General features: G+C 45.3%; 1 protein-coding gene across 1 annotated transcript in view; it reads left to right on the top strand.

Annotated features, from left to right (window-relative positions):
- Nucleotides 1-14,390, top strand: part of LOC311059964 (voltage-gated delayed rectifier potassium channel KCNH4-like) — a 95,456-nt gene that overhangs the window by 66,394 nt on the left and 14,672 nt on the right. Inside the window, exons 10-15 of the mRNA XM_084078085.1 lie at nt 2,512-2,761; nt 4,958-5,172; nt 9,521-9,559; nt 11,432-11,844; nt 12,716-12,807; nt 13,813-13,889. Of these exons, the coding sequence (XP_083934211.1) occupies nt 2,512-2,761; nt 4,958-5,172; nt 9,521-9,559; nt 11,432-11,844; nt 12,716-12,807; nt 13,813-13,889 (1,086 nt within the window). The remainder of the gene's footprint in view (nt 1-2,511; nt 2,762-4,957; nt 5,173-9,520; nt 9,560-11,431; nt 11,845-12,715; nt 12,808-13,812; nt 13,890-14,390) is intronic.

The following is a 14,390-nucleotide window of genomic DNA, read 5'->3' as shown; positions in this document are numbered from 1 at the left end:
TAGTAAAGGCACATGATGATGATGTCTGTGTCATTGGCATGGATGACAACTCTGTCAACTTTGTCATTCTGGACACTGTACAGGGTGTGGAGTATTATTCTTGTATCAGCTTCCTGTTGTGTGGATTCTAGTGCAGGGACATCTTCAATAGACCCCTCCTTGATCACCACGCTCCTTGTCTCTTCTTTAAACCACCCACCCAGGTAAAGATGTGTTGGACCAAGGGCCGACTTAAGTTTCTCATTTTCACACCATTCGTCACAGAGGAAACTCAATAGGTTTGCCTTGTTAGCTGACACAGCAAAAAACTCCTGAGGATCTGGAGCTGTGTAACGCATACTGACTTCATATTCTTTGGTAGGTTTTGGTCGAGCATATCTGTGTTCTTGCTCAGCTGTCTTAAGACTAGGTCCACTGTACCGGTCACAACAGAAGTGAATGATCTCTGTGCCAGCAGGCACATCATTCAACAGCAGACGTTGGTATCGTTCAGCGATTGTTCCAAATGCTTCACCTTTCAGGAACGACCAATGGCGTATGGCATACATGGCATCAATAACTACTGCTGTTTTTCTGTCTTCTGTAGGCAGGTCAGGGATGCATGCAACTTTGGTCTCCTCTTTCAGGACCTTCACAAGGCTTGCCTTGGTACCTGTTCTCATCCTGCCATCTTCCTGGAAGAGGGAAGGGGGGAAGCCACTGCACTCGTGGTTGCCTATAAAGTCAACAAGGTTGAGTTCTCCACCACTGGCTATGATTTGGGTCATGCGCAGGAGGGCAGTAATTTCATTGCTCTTGCCAGGTGCTGAGGTTTTCCCCTTAGACTTTTTAGATTTTGTGTTTTGAGTGTGGGAAGTGTTAAGCTTCATTATGCTTGTCTTCTTCTGTTCACTGGACAATGACTCACACAGTGCCTTCAGACCCAGTTCTTTCACACTCATCAAGTGGTCCTTGACTGTGGAATCAGCACACTGTCCTGTAGATATGTTGATCGTGGATGATGTGCTCACTGTAAATGGGTTAGTCTCCACTGCTGCCATGACCTTGACTACCATCTCTGCATCCCGGATTACACGACTCTGACCAGACTCATGGTGTGGGTTGGAGGAGTGGAGGTGGAGCATAGACTTGAGCTCTGCAGAGACAGCTGCAGTGAGTGGTTTTGTGTAGACCCATTTTGTCCTGGCAGCAGGGCTGAGTGTAATGCCATCCAGACTGCTTGCTTCCTTGGCATCGGCATTATAGGTCTGCTCCAGTAGCATGTCAAGAGAAACACTGTTGTGGCTGCCATCTGCTCGTCTGCCAACAAATACACCTGCCATCAGTGCTTCATGTACCTCTGAAGCTGTTTCTGGTAGTTTCTTCATCTCAGCCAAATACAGAGGTAAAGATTGCTGCCCGTACTTGTAGTGGCCTGCTGCAGTGAGGTAGGGTAGCATTCTTGCTGATTCACAGAGATGTCCTGTCCAGTCACCTTCCCGATCGTACTAGATAAACCTTTGGAGAATATCTGACATCTCCAGGAAGGTTTCCCAGAGGACTGCAGTTGGTTGCCCATTCAATGATTCCTGAAAAAGCAGCAGCTGCTCTCTTAGGACTGCCATCTCTGGACTGCCATCTCTGTTGCCATAACAGTCAGCTGTCACTGTAAAAGTCATAGTAAAACTCATTTTCGCGTGGCGTCCATCTTGGAAATATGCACATTAAAGGTCCAGACACAACCAATCATAAAGATAAGTATTCCATTGAGTTTCTCATGCTCTGAAACCATGAAATAGACACCAAGTTTTTATTTCTAGCCCATCTGGTTCAAAAGTTATTGCCAAAGCTATTTTCTGATAGGGGCCAATATTGAGGCGGCCATATTGGATTTCCAGCAGCAAGTTGACCGGGTTGTCCATATAGGTTGTGATCCTACTGGGTCATAGATATTATTTCTGGTGGCCAACCTTTTATGGCAGGGCAAATGCAGCATACCCCCCTTTGCCCCTGGGTACTGATAGTGGCCAATATTGAGGCGGCCATATTGGATTTCCAGCAAAAAATTGACCGGGTTGTCCATATAGGTTGTGATCCTACGGGGTCATAGATATTATTTATGGTGGCCAACCTTTTATAGCAGAGCAAATGCAGCTTTCCAAAAAAAAGGGGGTTTTGCCCCCTGGGTATATCTGCTATTTTCGCTATTTGGTTTTGAAATGTAATTTTCACCTGGTGTTTTCATCAGTGTGGGGAATAATTATTTTAGCTCACAACTAGGTGACTGCACCTTTCAACACAACAAGACATGATAAACATCTATGTAAGCACTCAAGACAGGTGTTATTAGTTTAAGTATCCAAAAAAACAGGACCAAATTGGTAGTGAATGTTGGAAAGCGGGACATTTTAGTGTTTTTGAGATATTTGTCAGGACCCAGTTTAAAACCCGGGACAATCCCGAGCAACTCCGGTCACTGTACCTGTCTGTCTCTCTCTCACCGCCGTCCGACTTTCCCCGTGTCGTTCCCAGCTCCTCCACGACTTCCCCGACGAGCTCCGCGCGGACATCGCCATGCACCTCAACAAGGACATCCTTCAGCTTCCCGTCTTTGAGGGCGCCAGCCGCGGCTGCCTTCGCTCCCTCTCGCTCCACATCAAGACCTCCTTCTGTGCCCCCGGCGAGTACCTGATCCGCCACGGCGACGCGCTGCACGCCAATTACTTTGTCTGCTCCGGCTCCCTGGAGGTGCTCAAGGACAACATGGTGTTGGCCATACTAGGTTGGTGTCAAGGATCAAACGGGGGTCATTCTTGACAATGTATCATGGGGGAGGAGGTAAGATCAAAAATAGATAAGGGTGGATGGGTGATAAAAGGTCCAAAAGGATGATAAGCTTATGATGATCTGTCAGCTGCCATATGAGCCCTTTAAGCCTGATATGGCAGCTAACCAATCAGTGGAAGTTAAAGCTGTATCTTCCCTCGGGGTGTGATAGGGCAGCTGAAAGATAAAACACACTGGATCCAGCTCCAAAGGTGTTTTTTGTCTCCGCCAGGCCGTAAGGCATGGCGAGAGAGTATGTTTTACCCTCCGTCCGTGTGTCCGTCCGTGTGTCCGTGTGTCCGTCCGTGTGTCCGTGTGTTACCACCAAATCTCCGGCACCGTTGGCCCGGTCGCTGCGAAACTGTGCACACACACTCCCTGGATGCCAATTCAGAACCTCTGCCTCAAATTTTTCACATGGGCCTGTTATAGCGCCACCAGGAGGCCGATTTGTGCAAAACCCATTTTTTTCACAGTATTCCTACAGTTTTTAACCAAACGTCATGCAAATCGGTACACAGTATCTCTATAGTCATGTGATCAACCCTGATCTGTCCGATTTCCCATATTCCATCCTTATTGGTTAAGGTTGCCATCCAAAGTTTGCAGGATTGGTCCGTTTTGAACAAACTGCCTCAAACCATGAACGCAGCGTGCGATTTCCGTGAAATTTCACACGCACATTCCCACTAGGCCGAGGAAGAAATGCCACCCTTTTCACATTGGCCTGTTATAGCGCCACCAGCAGGTCTAATTTAGCAAAACACATTTTTGGAACAAAATGCTTCAAATCATGAATGCACTGTCCGATTGCCGTGAACGACCTAAGAATAAATGGCACCCTTTTCACATTGGCCTATTATAGCGCCACCAGGAGGCCACAATAACGTATCTGACCTGGCGGAGACCTGTGCTCCGAGGAGCACTTTATCTAGTTTTTGTGTGTGTTTTCTTCCTCAGGCGAGAATACCAGGATATGAGGATAGGCTCGAAACGTCACCTAGGTGGTAATCTAAAAAAAAAAAAAAACTTTTGGAGCTGGATCCAGTGTCCACACTCTGTTCTCTTTTGGTACTTGCTTCTGCACATCAACCTGGCACTTTACTTTTGGATGTGTGTGCTTTACTTACTGCGATAACAGCAGCTGACCAATCAGTCCAAGTGAAAGTGCCACCGTTCACTGAACTGAAGAAACTCACCTTCATGTCAAACATGCATAAAGGTCGGGCCACCAATCACAAGTTTGCTGTTGATTTTGTAGTCAGATTCACGGCTGAGGACACACTGGTGTTAATCCAGGTGCATAAGGAACCAAGATGCATAGGTCGATCATCGAAAAACAGCGCCTGTTCACCGGTTCACAGAATGGCTGTGTAATTGCATGACCAGCAGCACCTGTTTGTTCTCAGCTAACATCATTGTCATTATAGGGGGGAAAAATATATAAATGCTGGCTGATTTCCACATTTTTGTAAATGAAAAAAAAAATGCTAATCAGAAATGTAATTGGCAGTGGTAGCCTAGAGCGTAAAGAAGCAAAAAGTAACCAAAGGCAGGGTGTGAAATACAGGGAGCCTCAGGGGACACTCATTATTTCCACTATTCTACATACTGATTTTCATGCCATGAGAATAAGCCTTTCAGTATCTAGGGAAAGGTTACTTTTGTTTTGAATATTTCATTAGTTTTTTTGTTTTGTTTTGTTTCTACTATTGGTTTTCAATTTCAGTTTAGTTTTGATATGTTTTTAAAGCGGGATTACTAGTTTAGTTAACTTTTTATGTTTGGAAAAGGCTTAGTTTTTTGTTTTTTTTTGGTAATATGTTAATTTTATTGTATGTGTAATATTAGTCAGGGGCAAGTTTCGTCTAGGTCAGAAAAATATTATTATATTCTATTTTTGAAGATTTTTGACAAAGACTAAAGCTTAGGACATTAGTAAAAACACAATACAGTTTTGGTTAGTTATAGTTTTTTTGTTTTGTAAGGCCTCATTAAAATATTTATTTCAGTTTATTTCAGTCTACTACAATAACCCTGGTGGGTTGCCATAAGGTATTTCATTCATAGTGTCTATAACATAGACACTATATAACATAGTTATAGACACTGATCCAGTTAACAACAGGTGCTTTGGTTTTGACCCGTATAGGTAAAGGGGATCTGATCGGCTCGGACCTTCCCCCCACCGACAAGGTCATCAAGACCAACGCGGACGTGAAGGCCCTGACCTACTGCGACCTGCAGTACATCTGCGTGCGCGGCCTCAGGGAGGTGCTGGAGCTCTACCCCGAGTACGCCAGCGTCTTCTCCAACGACATCCACCAAAACCTCACCTACAACCTGCGCGAGGGCAGCCAGGACGAGGTATAGCCATTCAGTGGCATGCACCAACGAACATGCACGTGCAGTATGCGCTTGTATGCTTTTCAGCAGCGTGGTTCTGGCTTGGGGTCCCTGGACACACACACACACACACACACACACACACACACACACACACACACACACACACACACACACACACACACACACACACACACACACACACACACACACACACACACACAGTTCCTTAAGCACACATGTTATTATCTGCTACAGGGCGAAAGGGCCTTTCTGTGTGGAGTTTGCACGTTCTCCCCGTGTCCCCTAGAGTAGGTACCCTCATGAAAAACATGCAGTAATCCTGGTCTCTATAATGCCTCCCCCTGGTCAGCCAGGGCACCTGATGGAGGGGAAAGGAACTGGTTGGAATAACGTGTTCCTTCCATGCGCTACGTCCAACCGGGGAAACTCCCCCCTGTCAGGTGATAAGAAGCGGCCTGCTCACTCCTCATGCGTCGAAGGAAGCATGAGCTCAGTTCGGGGCTCTCCCCAGGCTGGCGGAGGGAGAGTAGTGCCCAGGATTACAAGCTTAGGCATTGGCACTGGGTGAAAAATGGGTTACAAAATCGTGGGATAAAAATGTAGTTTAAAAAAAGAAAGCAGTCGTTAACCTTAAAGTAGCCTACACGCACCTAAGACTGTAGGCTAAAGGTTTGCATGTAGAGATGTGGACTTGTGGGATTCACCATAGACCGCCATAGAAAGCCTTTCTAAAAAGATGTTACACTCTATCCCATACTGTGGTCAAGTACATGGAGGATTTATAAGCCCATTAACATTGTGCTTTAAACTTGTGACAGAGTGTTTTTAAAACAGACTTTTTGAATTAATCAAATCAGTTGAATGCAACATACTGTGAATAGAACACAGCAGCATTCAGTCGTTTGTCTTCTACTGCGTGTTTGTCGCTTCCCCTGACACTCGTTCCGCCCTAAGTGACAAATCGAATAGAAGTCGTATTGATTTAGGACGGGCAGTGTCCCCGTGGCTCCCATGGGATTTGGACGCAGCGTTGCGCCATCAAAACTAATCATCAACACAAATCCGTGACGTGTGACTTGACTCCTGAAAGATTCCCCTGCTGTCTGTCTGGTCTGGAGGGTACTTGTCCTTAGACACCACGACAAATGAAACGCACTGACGGATGAATATCGGGGACAAAAGATCCTTCCCTCAATTCCAAGCATGATGTAATTTCTTACCAGTCGTTCCTGTTGTGGCTCGGGGGGTGGGGGGCGTCTGAGAAGAGTTTCCTCATTTATTCTGTCTGATTGCAACACGAAGGATGGGACATTTGTGTCTGCCCCTTATTCTTTACCAGATGGTTTTTGGTTGTCACGTTGGGTGCTGCCAGATGGAGCTGAAAGGTCTGGAATAGAAAGAACGTGAATAGAAATGATTAGAATGAGATGGCCTGGAATGGAAAGGATTTAAATACAATAGGAAGGTCTGGAATAGAATAAAATAGATTAGAATACATTCAATTATTATCTATTTTTATACTTGTACTATGAACCAAAGAAAACTACATGGCTATCTACTGTGGAATGACCACATTCCGTGCCTGATCCTGGCTGGTACAGTAGATAGAGGTTGCACGAGGTTGCACGAGGCAGGGGTTGAGTTGCTCGCTCTCTTTGCAGCCATCTGTTCAGAGTGGACAGCCAGGTATGCAGCCAGGGCTGCAGCCGCTGCCCCTGACAGTGCGAAGGAGCGCTCTCTGCTCAACGGACCCGCTGCCCGTTCTCTGCAGAAAGAGCTGCACAGGTGTCGACCACATCAGCACAGCGGGGCGCGGGGGGTATGTCATTTGTCTTGTAGCCTCGATCTCCAGGCTTTTATTTTTTTAGTTTTGCTCAAAAATAAAAGCCTGGACCAGCGTGTTGATGTTCCTGGAATAGGAAGTGTTTCATCTCCCCAACCAACCAGAGTGCAGTGGGCGTCGCTCCAAATGTTGTGACGTCAGGGCTCTCATGCTGCACAATGGCGGAGGAGGTGGGGCGGGGGCTGACGGACAGATCGGTGAACCAATGGGATCGCAGGTAATTTTTCACTGGAGATTTTGCGACTCTCACACCAACGTCGCACCGACGATACGACCAATATGCCCATATATGGAGATCTCTGTATCTGTCAGTCCATGTCACCTTTATGCCCATATGGAGATCCCTGACGTCATCAGTATGTGCCCATATATGGGCATGGCATGCCACATTTTGTGCCCATATATGGAGCTGACTGATTTGTTTGTGCCTGATACCATGACGACACATTGAAGTTAGACAACATCACACTCCATATTTTGCCGTAGCTCCTTATATGGTTATAGTTATGAGCGTGATGACGTGGTCCGCCGGCCGGCCAGCCAATATTTTCTTATTTTTTTATCCCACAATAAATTTGACACGCTACTCTCCCTCTGCCAGCCTAGGGAGAGCCCAGAGCTGAGCTCAGGCCTCCTTCAATACATGAGGAGCGTTATTCCAACCAGTTCCTTTCCCCTCCATCAGGCGGCCCCGGCTGACCAGGGGGAGGCAATATAGAGACTAGGATTACTGCATGTTTTTGTGAGGGTACCTTCACTAGGGGACACGGGGAGAACATGCAAACTCCACACTGAAAGCCAGCCAATTTTAATATAGGATTTTATTTGTGCGCACGCGGCCAAGGAAGCTTGGAATACAGGAATTACACAGCCTGTAGGTTGCTACGCGCTCTTTTGTATTATGCATGAGTAACAAACACCCTGAAACTTGAACAACTCAAGCTAAGCACTTGTAAATGACAGGAAGGAGCCTTTGAAATAGGTTCAAATAACTAAGCCACTTGGTTATGTGGGGCACCAGTGTCATTAGTGTTCTATTAAGTGAATATTGATGCTCAATCTGTCTGGTTAATCATTCTGTCTTGCTTCAGGGACAACGTCTCCTGATGAGGAGAATTTCTCCCTGTGTCGAATAGAGTTATAATGACTTATTTCCCCATGCACTATGTAGTAGCACTAGTACTGGCACGTTCCGTCCGTGAAGAGCATCCAACCAATGCTTCCAGCAAATCTGCAGGGGTTTATTGAAGTGTAAATTGAACAGGGTAGACAGCATTTCGCCGGGAAATCTTCTATCTCCATATTTCATAAATGAATGCCCTATGAATGATGTAGGGCCTACATCGTACAAGAGCGTTGCGCAAAAGTTGAGAAAATAGCCGATCTTCTGTATAAGCTCGCAATGCGTCAATCGAAGTGAAAGTGGTTAAGTCTGTGGGCTTTATTTTGGAAAAGTATTATTAACAAGAGCTTGTGACTAAATAATAGCTACATTGTATCCATTGGAACACAGGTTCTTTTTTTCCCCTTTCCTGAAACAGAAAACGGTTTTGGACACCGACAGAGACGTTTTGTTAGATTTTCTGTTTTTCACATTTTTTTTCCTCGCTGGCTGTCGCCGGCTCCAAAAGCATTCATACACGTGCAAGTTCTTTGTGGCATGTCCTTAGTGATAGCATGGCTTCTGGCACAGGGCACAGCATGTGATGTCATAGATATAGACAGATGCTATATATGTACGTGTCAAATCCATTAAAGTCATGTTGTCAGAGGCAGAACACATTGAGCCTGACGGAAGGCCTCACGCTGTCACTGCCTCACGTGTCATCCCTCCAGCTGGTAATTGGGGCAAATTGCTAGTAATTTGCCCGCATGCCGGCGGAAAGACTAATTCTCCTTGGAATCTTTTGCTGCCATCAAGAGCAAAATGTAGGCACAATTATGGGATTAAGCTCAGATGGTCACTGGCATAAGGATTGTTCAGATGTTAGCCTATGGGAAACCGCTGCCAATAGAAGACAATTGTGTGTACTTAGGGCTGGGTAACATGTACAATGTTAAATATCACTATGTTTTTGAGCATTACTATTGGTACTTTAACAAAATGTTAATACAATGAGGTGTTTGATAAATAACCATCGGTAATGCTTATATACAGTAACTAAGCGGGTAAAGGTAAATAATAGAACATAATTACACTTTACTGTAATGTTGACTTAAAAAAAAGGGAACCACCATATTAGAATATCCAAAATCCAAGACAATATCTAGTCTAATATCACAATATCAATATGATATGAAAATATTGACCAACCCTACGTGTATTGTGTTGTTAACTGTGGATGGATACATGACCAAGATATATTTGTGTTGGTCTGCCCCCTCACCCCGGTTTCAATAAAGAGGGAATGAATGAAGATGAATACATGAACAGAGGTTTCAACCGTTACTACGCCTATACAACATGCTTCAGGTCATAATCTGTTATCTTTGTCATTGCAGGGTCACTCCAGGTTCTCAAGGTCCCCCAGGCTTCCACATGTAAGTTTTTTTTTATCATACTTCAATTAACACAGCAGCCATTTGACAGGTAAACACAGCTGAAGGTAATAAATACAATTTGTGTTTCATTTAAGTGTTTCTGTGCTCCAGCATGATATTAACTGTACAGGAGCTGTCCATGCAGGCACATATAAATGACACACGCCCGCACTTAACGTTATTGCCTTCAGCTGTGTTTGCCTTCTAAACAACATGTGCTGTGAAGGTTGTGTTCTCTCTCATTCAGAGGTGTGTACAGTGTGTCTGATCATCATTTTACCTTTTCCACAAGACAGGTGTTTCCTAACACTCAGGTGTTTCCTAACACTCAGGTGTTTTCTAACGCTCAGGTGTTTCCTAAACTCACCTGGCACTTCTAATTGATCATTATTAATAGACCACTGTCACAGGTGATGACACAACTGTTTAAGCACTTTATTCTTCATGGTATGACGAGATGTAAGAGTAGCCAATCTACAAGCTGTGAGTTTACGGATCTGCTATTTTATCTATTTTTGTTTTTTTAATACATAGAAATTTCTGATAAATGTTGGAAAAGTTTACCCAATTTCTGCCTATAATGGACATGCCCAAAATAGGAACGCCAGGGTTAAAGTGGTTAACCACTTAACCACCTCTATATGCGTACTTAGTTGACCGGGGTCCCCCCAGGGCTCTATAATTGGTCCGCTCCTTTTTTTCCCTTCTATAACTAATCTCTTCAGCTAAAATAGCCGATGGACAAGCTCACAAAGCGTCACGAGATCAGCTATTTTCACAGGATGTTCGCCCCCAGAATGAGGACACTAGGGTTCAAATGGGTTAATGTAGCCAGAGAGACCCACAGCAGGGATCGGCGGGGAGAATTATTTCAAGGGTGTGTGCCTGTTTTTTCAAGGTAAACCCCTCCTGTTTTTCTGGGCCATGTTGCCATCATCCTCTCTGGGAGGGTTGGTACTAGGACTTCCCCTACAGGTTGGAACTCATTAGTATCAGAGAGAAAGCCGCAGCTCCCTGGGGTTGGCTATCTAACTGGGTCAATAGCTCTCCTAATGGGAAACCTTATGAGCTACTTTACCTCACCACATGTGTAGCCAGCCAGCCCATGTTTCCTGTCGTTGTTATTAAAATACTGTACAGTACAGTAGCCACTTCACGTCTGTCACTGAAGGTGACACTGTACTGCTTGCAGCAATAATGTGGGCGGGAGTTTGAAGTCTAATTCAGTTGCTGATTGAAGAACAATTTCCAATACAATTAAAGGGTCTGTCCATATTGATGTCCAATCTGTCCATAAACCAGGTAATTCAGATACAATCAAAAAAAGGCTAATATTTTTGGTTGGATTATTCAGAAACATCCCCAAGTGGTAAAAGAGGGCAACTGATTGCAAAGTAGTGTTGTGACCTCATACCATAATAAAGGTATTTTATTAGAGTGCATATATGTTAATGTGTATCCTTTGAGTGTACATTTGAATCTGCTTGTTTAAGTCTCCCCCCACCCCTTTTTTTATATGCTCTTATATTGTGTCAATAAGTGGTACAGTATGTGCCCTGCATTTGTTTATTACATTTGTATGATAGTGACTGATGTACTTTGTACACAAGCCCCGAATTTGTACAGGGCTTGTTTGTGTGTGTGTGTGTGTGTGTGTGTGTGTGTGTGTGTGTGTGTGTGTGTGTGTGTGTGTGTGTGTGTGTGTGTGTGTGTGTGTGTGTGTGTGTGTGTGTGTGTGTGTGTGTGTGTGTGTGTGTGTGTGTGTGTGTGTGTGTGTGTGTATATGTGTGTGCGTGCGTGAGCATGTGCAAATCTACCCCAAAAGGTTCCGACAACCCACTATTGTCACGTAATGTAATTCCTGTCTTCCAGAACACGCGGGTGTCCTCGGAGCACAAACTCCCGTCCATCGTGGAGACCAAAGGCGACGCCGACGGAGACGAGTTTTTCCACGTCTCTCCGTCGGCGCGCTCCCGTCCCAACCTCCTGCTGCCCAGCCTGAGCAGCCCCGTCCGCCGCACCTCCATGGGGAACCTCCTGGGAGACGAGCTGCGCCAGTTCAACGCCCTGCGTCGCTGCCGCTCGCCCAACCTCAGCCGAGGCGTCCTGGGCCAGACCCCGACCCAATCCCCACAGTCGCAGCCCAAAACGGACCACGGCGAACCCTCTCCTCCCCCTCCGGCGGCCCCCGGGCCTGCCGTTGTGACCCCTGGCCCGGAGGAGAAGCCCTCTCAGCTGCTCATCCCGACCGTCACCTGCTTTGGACCTCCTGATCTTAGTCCCAGGTATGACAGAAGTGTTTTTTTTATGTATATGATGTAAACGTTTTGTAGATAAGATAGTGGTGAGACAGAAAACCTCAGGCCAGAGGGAGAGCATAGAACTCCTGCCGGAATTGAACCGCTCACAACGGGTCGCTATTGTGAGCTTGTAGATCAGCTATTTTAGCTACTTCTGCATTTTTTTGTTCCATTCCTGAAAGGTAATGGTTTTGGACATGACAGCGACGATATACAATATGCAACATAAAAGCAATTTAAAAAGCAATATGCAATGTACACTATAGCAATATAAATAAAATAGAACAGATTTATTTGATTTATTGATAGGTGTGGTATACTAACCATGTACCAAGGCTGTGAAGTCTGATGTATTTGTACAGTTCTATATCACTCCATGGCTAAGAAAAGAATTGTTAGGCTACTAACTGAAGTGAACGTGAAATTGAAGGTGAACTTCGATCCCCGTGGAAACACTTAACAATGTGGAAGCTTTTCACTGCTGAAAAGCAGAACCACTTAAGTGGATGGTGTGTGTGTGTGTGTGTGTGCACCGCATAATGTCAGCCGATCTCACCACACCTGATTAAGTGAGCACCTTGTGGACCTTCCCCAGCTATCATCCATATTCATAATGTATCGCTTTAGCTATCAAGCGAGGCCCACATGCGGGTTCTGAGGTGCTTTCGGAGGGCTCAGGTGTCCGGCCATCCAGATGGGCACCGGGGCCGTTCTCCTCAGGTTAACCCCAGATGGGCGTCTGCCAGTGGCCGCGCTCTCGTGGCATCTCCGCCGGCCGACCTGGCAACGCGGCGATAATTGAAAAAGGCACCGCTGTTACATTATCTCCTCCTTTCCCCTTTTCACCCCTCGCCAGGGTGGTTGATGGCATCGAAGACAACGGACGCACGTTCCACTTCCACGTGGAGCAGAACAGGCCCGAAGCCAGCGCGCGTGGCAGCGCCCAGGGTAAGCCCAAACCTCCTCCATCCAGACACTTGACATGCCTTGCCTGCCCGTGCCCCCTGGCAGGAGGCTCCCGCGGGTGGCAGATGGCTGGAGGTGAGCTGACGGGTTCAAGCCGTGACCAACTTAACATGGCCCTGTTCTTTATGGAGGAATATGATAGGGCAGAGGGGAGGAAATGAGCCTGCAAAAGGACACACTGTTGTCTAACCTTGGCTTTAAGTGAGGTCATTCTGGGCTGAATATTCTGATGTGTGTAGGTGATTTAAAGGGCCGACTTCAGCCTTTTTACCCTAAAACCTTGAAGATTTGACGTCTGAGATCCCCAAGGCTTTCTGTGTGTCGAGAGCTTGATCTCAAAGGCGCTGGAAAAACTCTGCCAGCCTGTGTAGAACCGCATCTCGATGAGGTGTTTTTATGTAGGCTGGTGGAGAGAGAAAGAAAGAAAGAAAGAAATGTGCTACTGTATTTAAAAGACGATAAGAGAAAACACAGTATTGTAAAAAAAAAAAAAAAAGAAGAAATTACTGGATTTCTGTAAGAGAAATAATTTAAAAAAAATGACTTTTCGGTGTTTAAGAAATTTAGAAAAATGTTATCGTGAACCTAGTATTGTGATTCGAATCGTATTGTGAGTTGAGTGAATCGTTACATGCCTAGTCACCTCAAATGCAGACAAAATGTTTTATTATTAATTCAGCTTTCACATTTTCCCCTCAATGTCCCTTCCTGCAATGGAAAGGGACCGTGGATGAAATTAGACTGAGAAAGAAGGAAAGAAAGAAACAAAGAAAGAGAGAAACAAAGAAAGAAATCAACTCCTTACGCAGGTAGCAATCACAGTGGTCACAAGGCTTGCAAGGACAAAGGTATTTTAAGGCCATTTTAAGGCCATTCGGAATTATCACTTGTGATTCATTATCCGTGTTCACCAGCACACGCATATGAATGAACGTGCACTGCTTCAGCGTTACTGTGTCGGCTCATTAACTCTCCTTTTCTTCACAGACGCCAGACAGGGCAATGCCTCTCTGCTGAGAGAGACAGAGGAGGTCAACCAGAGTATCAGTCAACTCAACCAAAAGGTAAAGTAAGCCTTCTTTGAAGGGGTATTTCACCCATGATGTACTAAAGCTCCATGAAACTTATCCTCTGAAGGAGATTTCCACTACAATCTGCAGTTCATTCGATATGTGGTGGCAGTAATTTCTTTAATTTGATTTCCCCCCAAATCCCAAGTCACTGTTGTAAGTCTGCAGTCTTTTAAAACCTACTTCCCAGCAGAATCTCTCAGTAAGGCCATGCTACTGTTTTCATTTTCATAATTTAAGGGACTAGTTTTCAGGCCATGTGCAAGATCTCTCTGGGTAAATTAATGACTGTACCAAAAAAGGGACTTTTCTGTTGCTCTATTCAGATGCAGTGTTACCGCAGCCTCTAGGTAAAGGTAGCTGTATTTCTGGTATAAAAAAGTATTTGACTTTGCTCTGAGAAACATGCATCTAGCAGATAGATACAGGATAAAAACAGACAAATATGGTAGAGTGCAAATATGGCAAGTGTATTTACAGGTACAGTATATGCAT

This window comes from Gymnoscopelus microlampas, assembly GCF_963454915.1.
Source record: "Gymnoscopelus microlampas genome assembly, chromosome: 14".
NCBI classification, from domain to species: Eukaryota; Metazoa; Chordata; class Actinopteri; order Myctophiformes; family Myctophidae; genus Gymnoscopelus; species Gymnoscopelus microlampas.
This window is presented reverse-complemented; position numbering and strand designations above follow the sequence as displayed.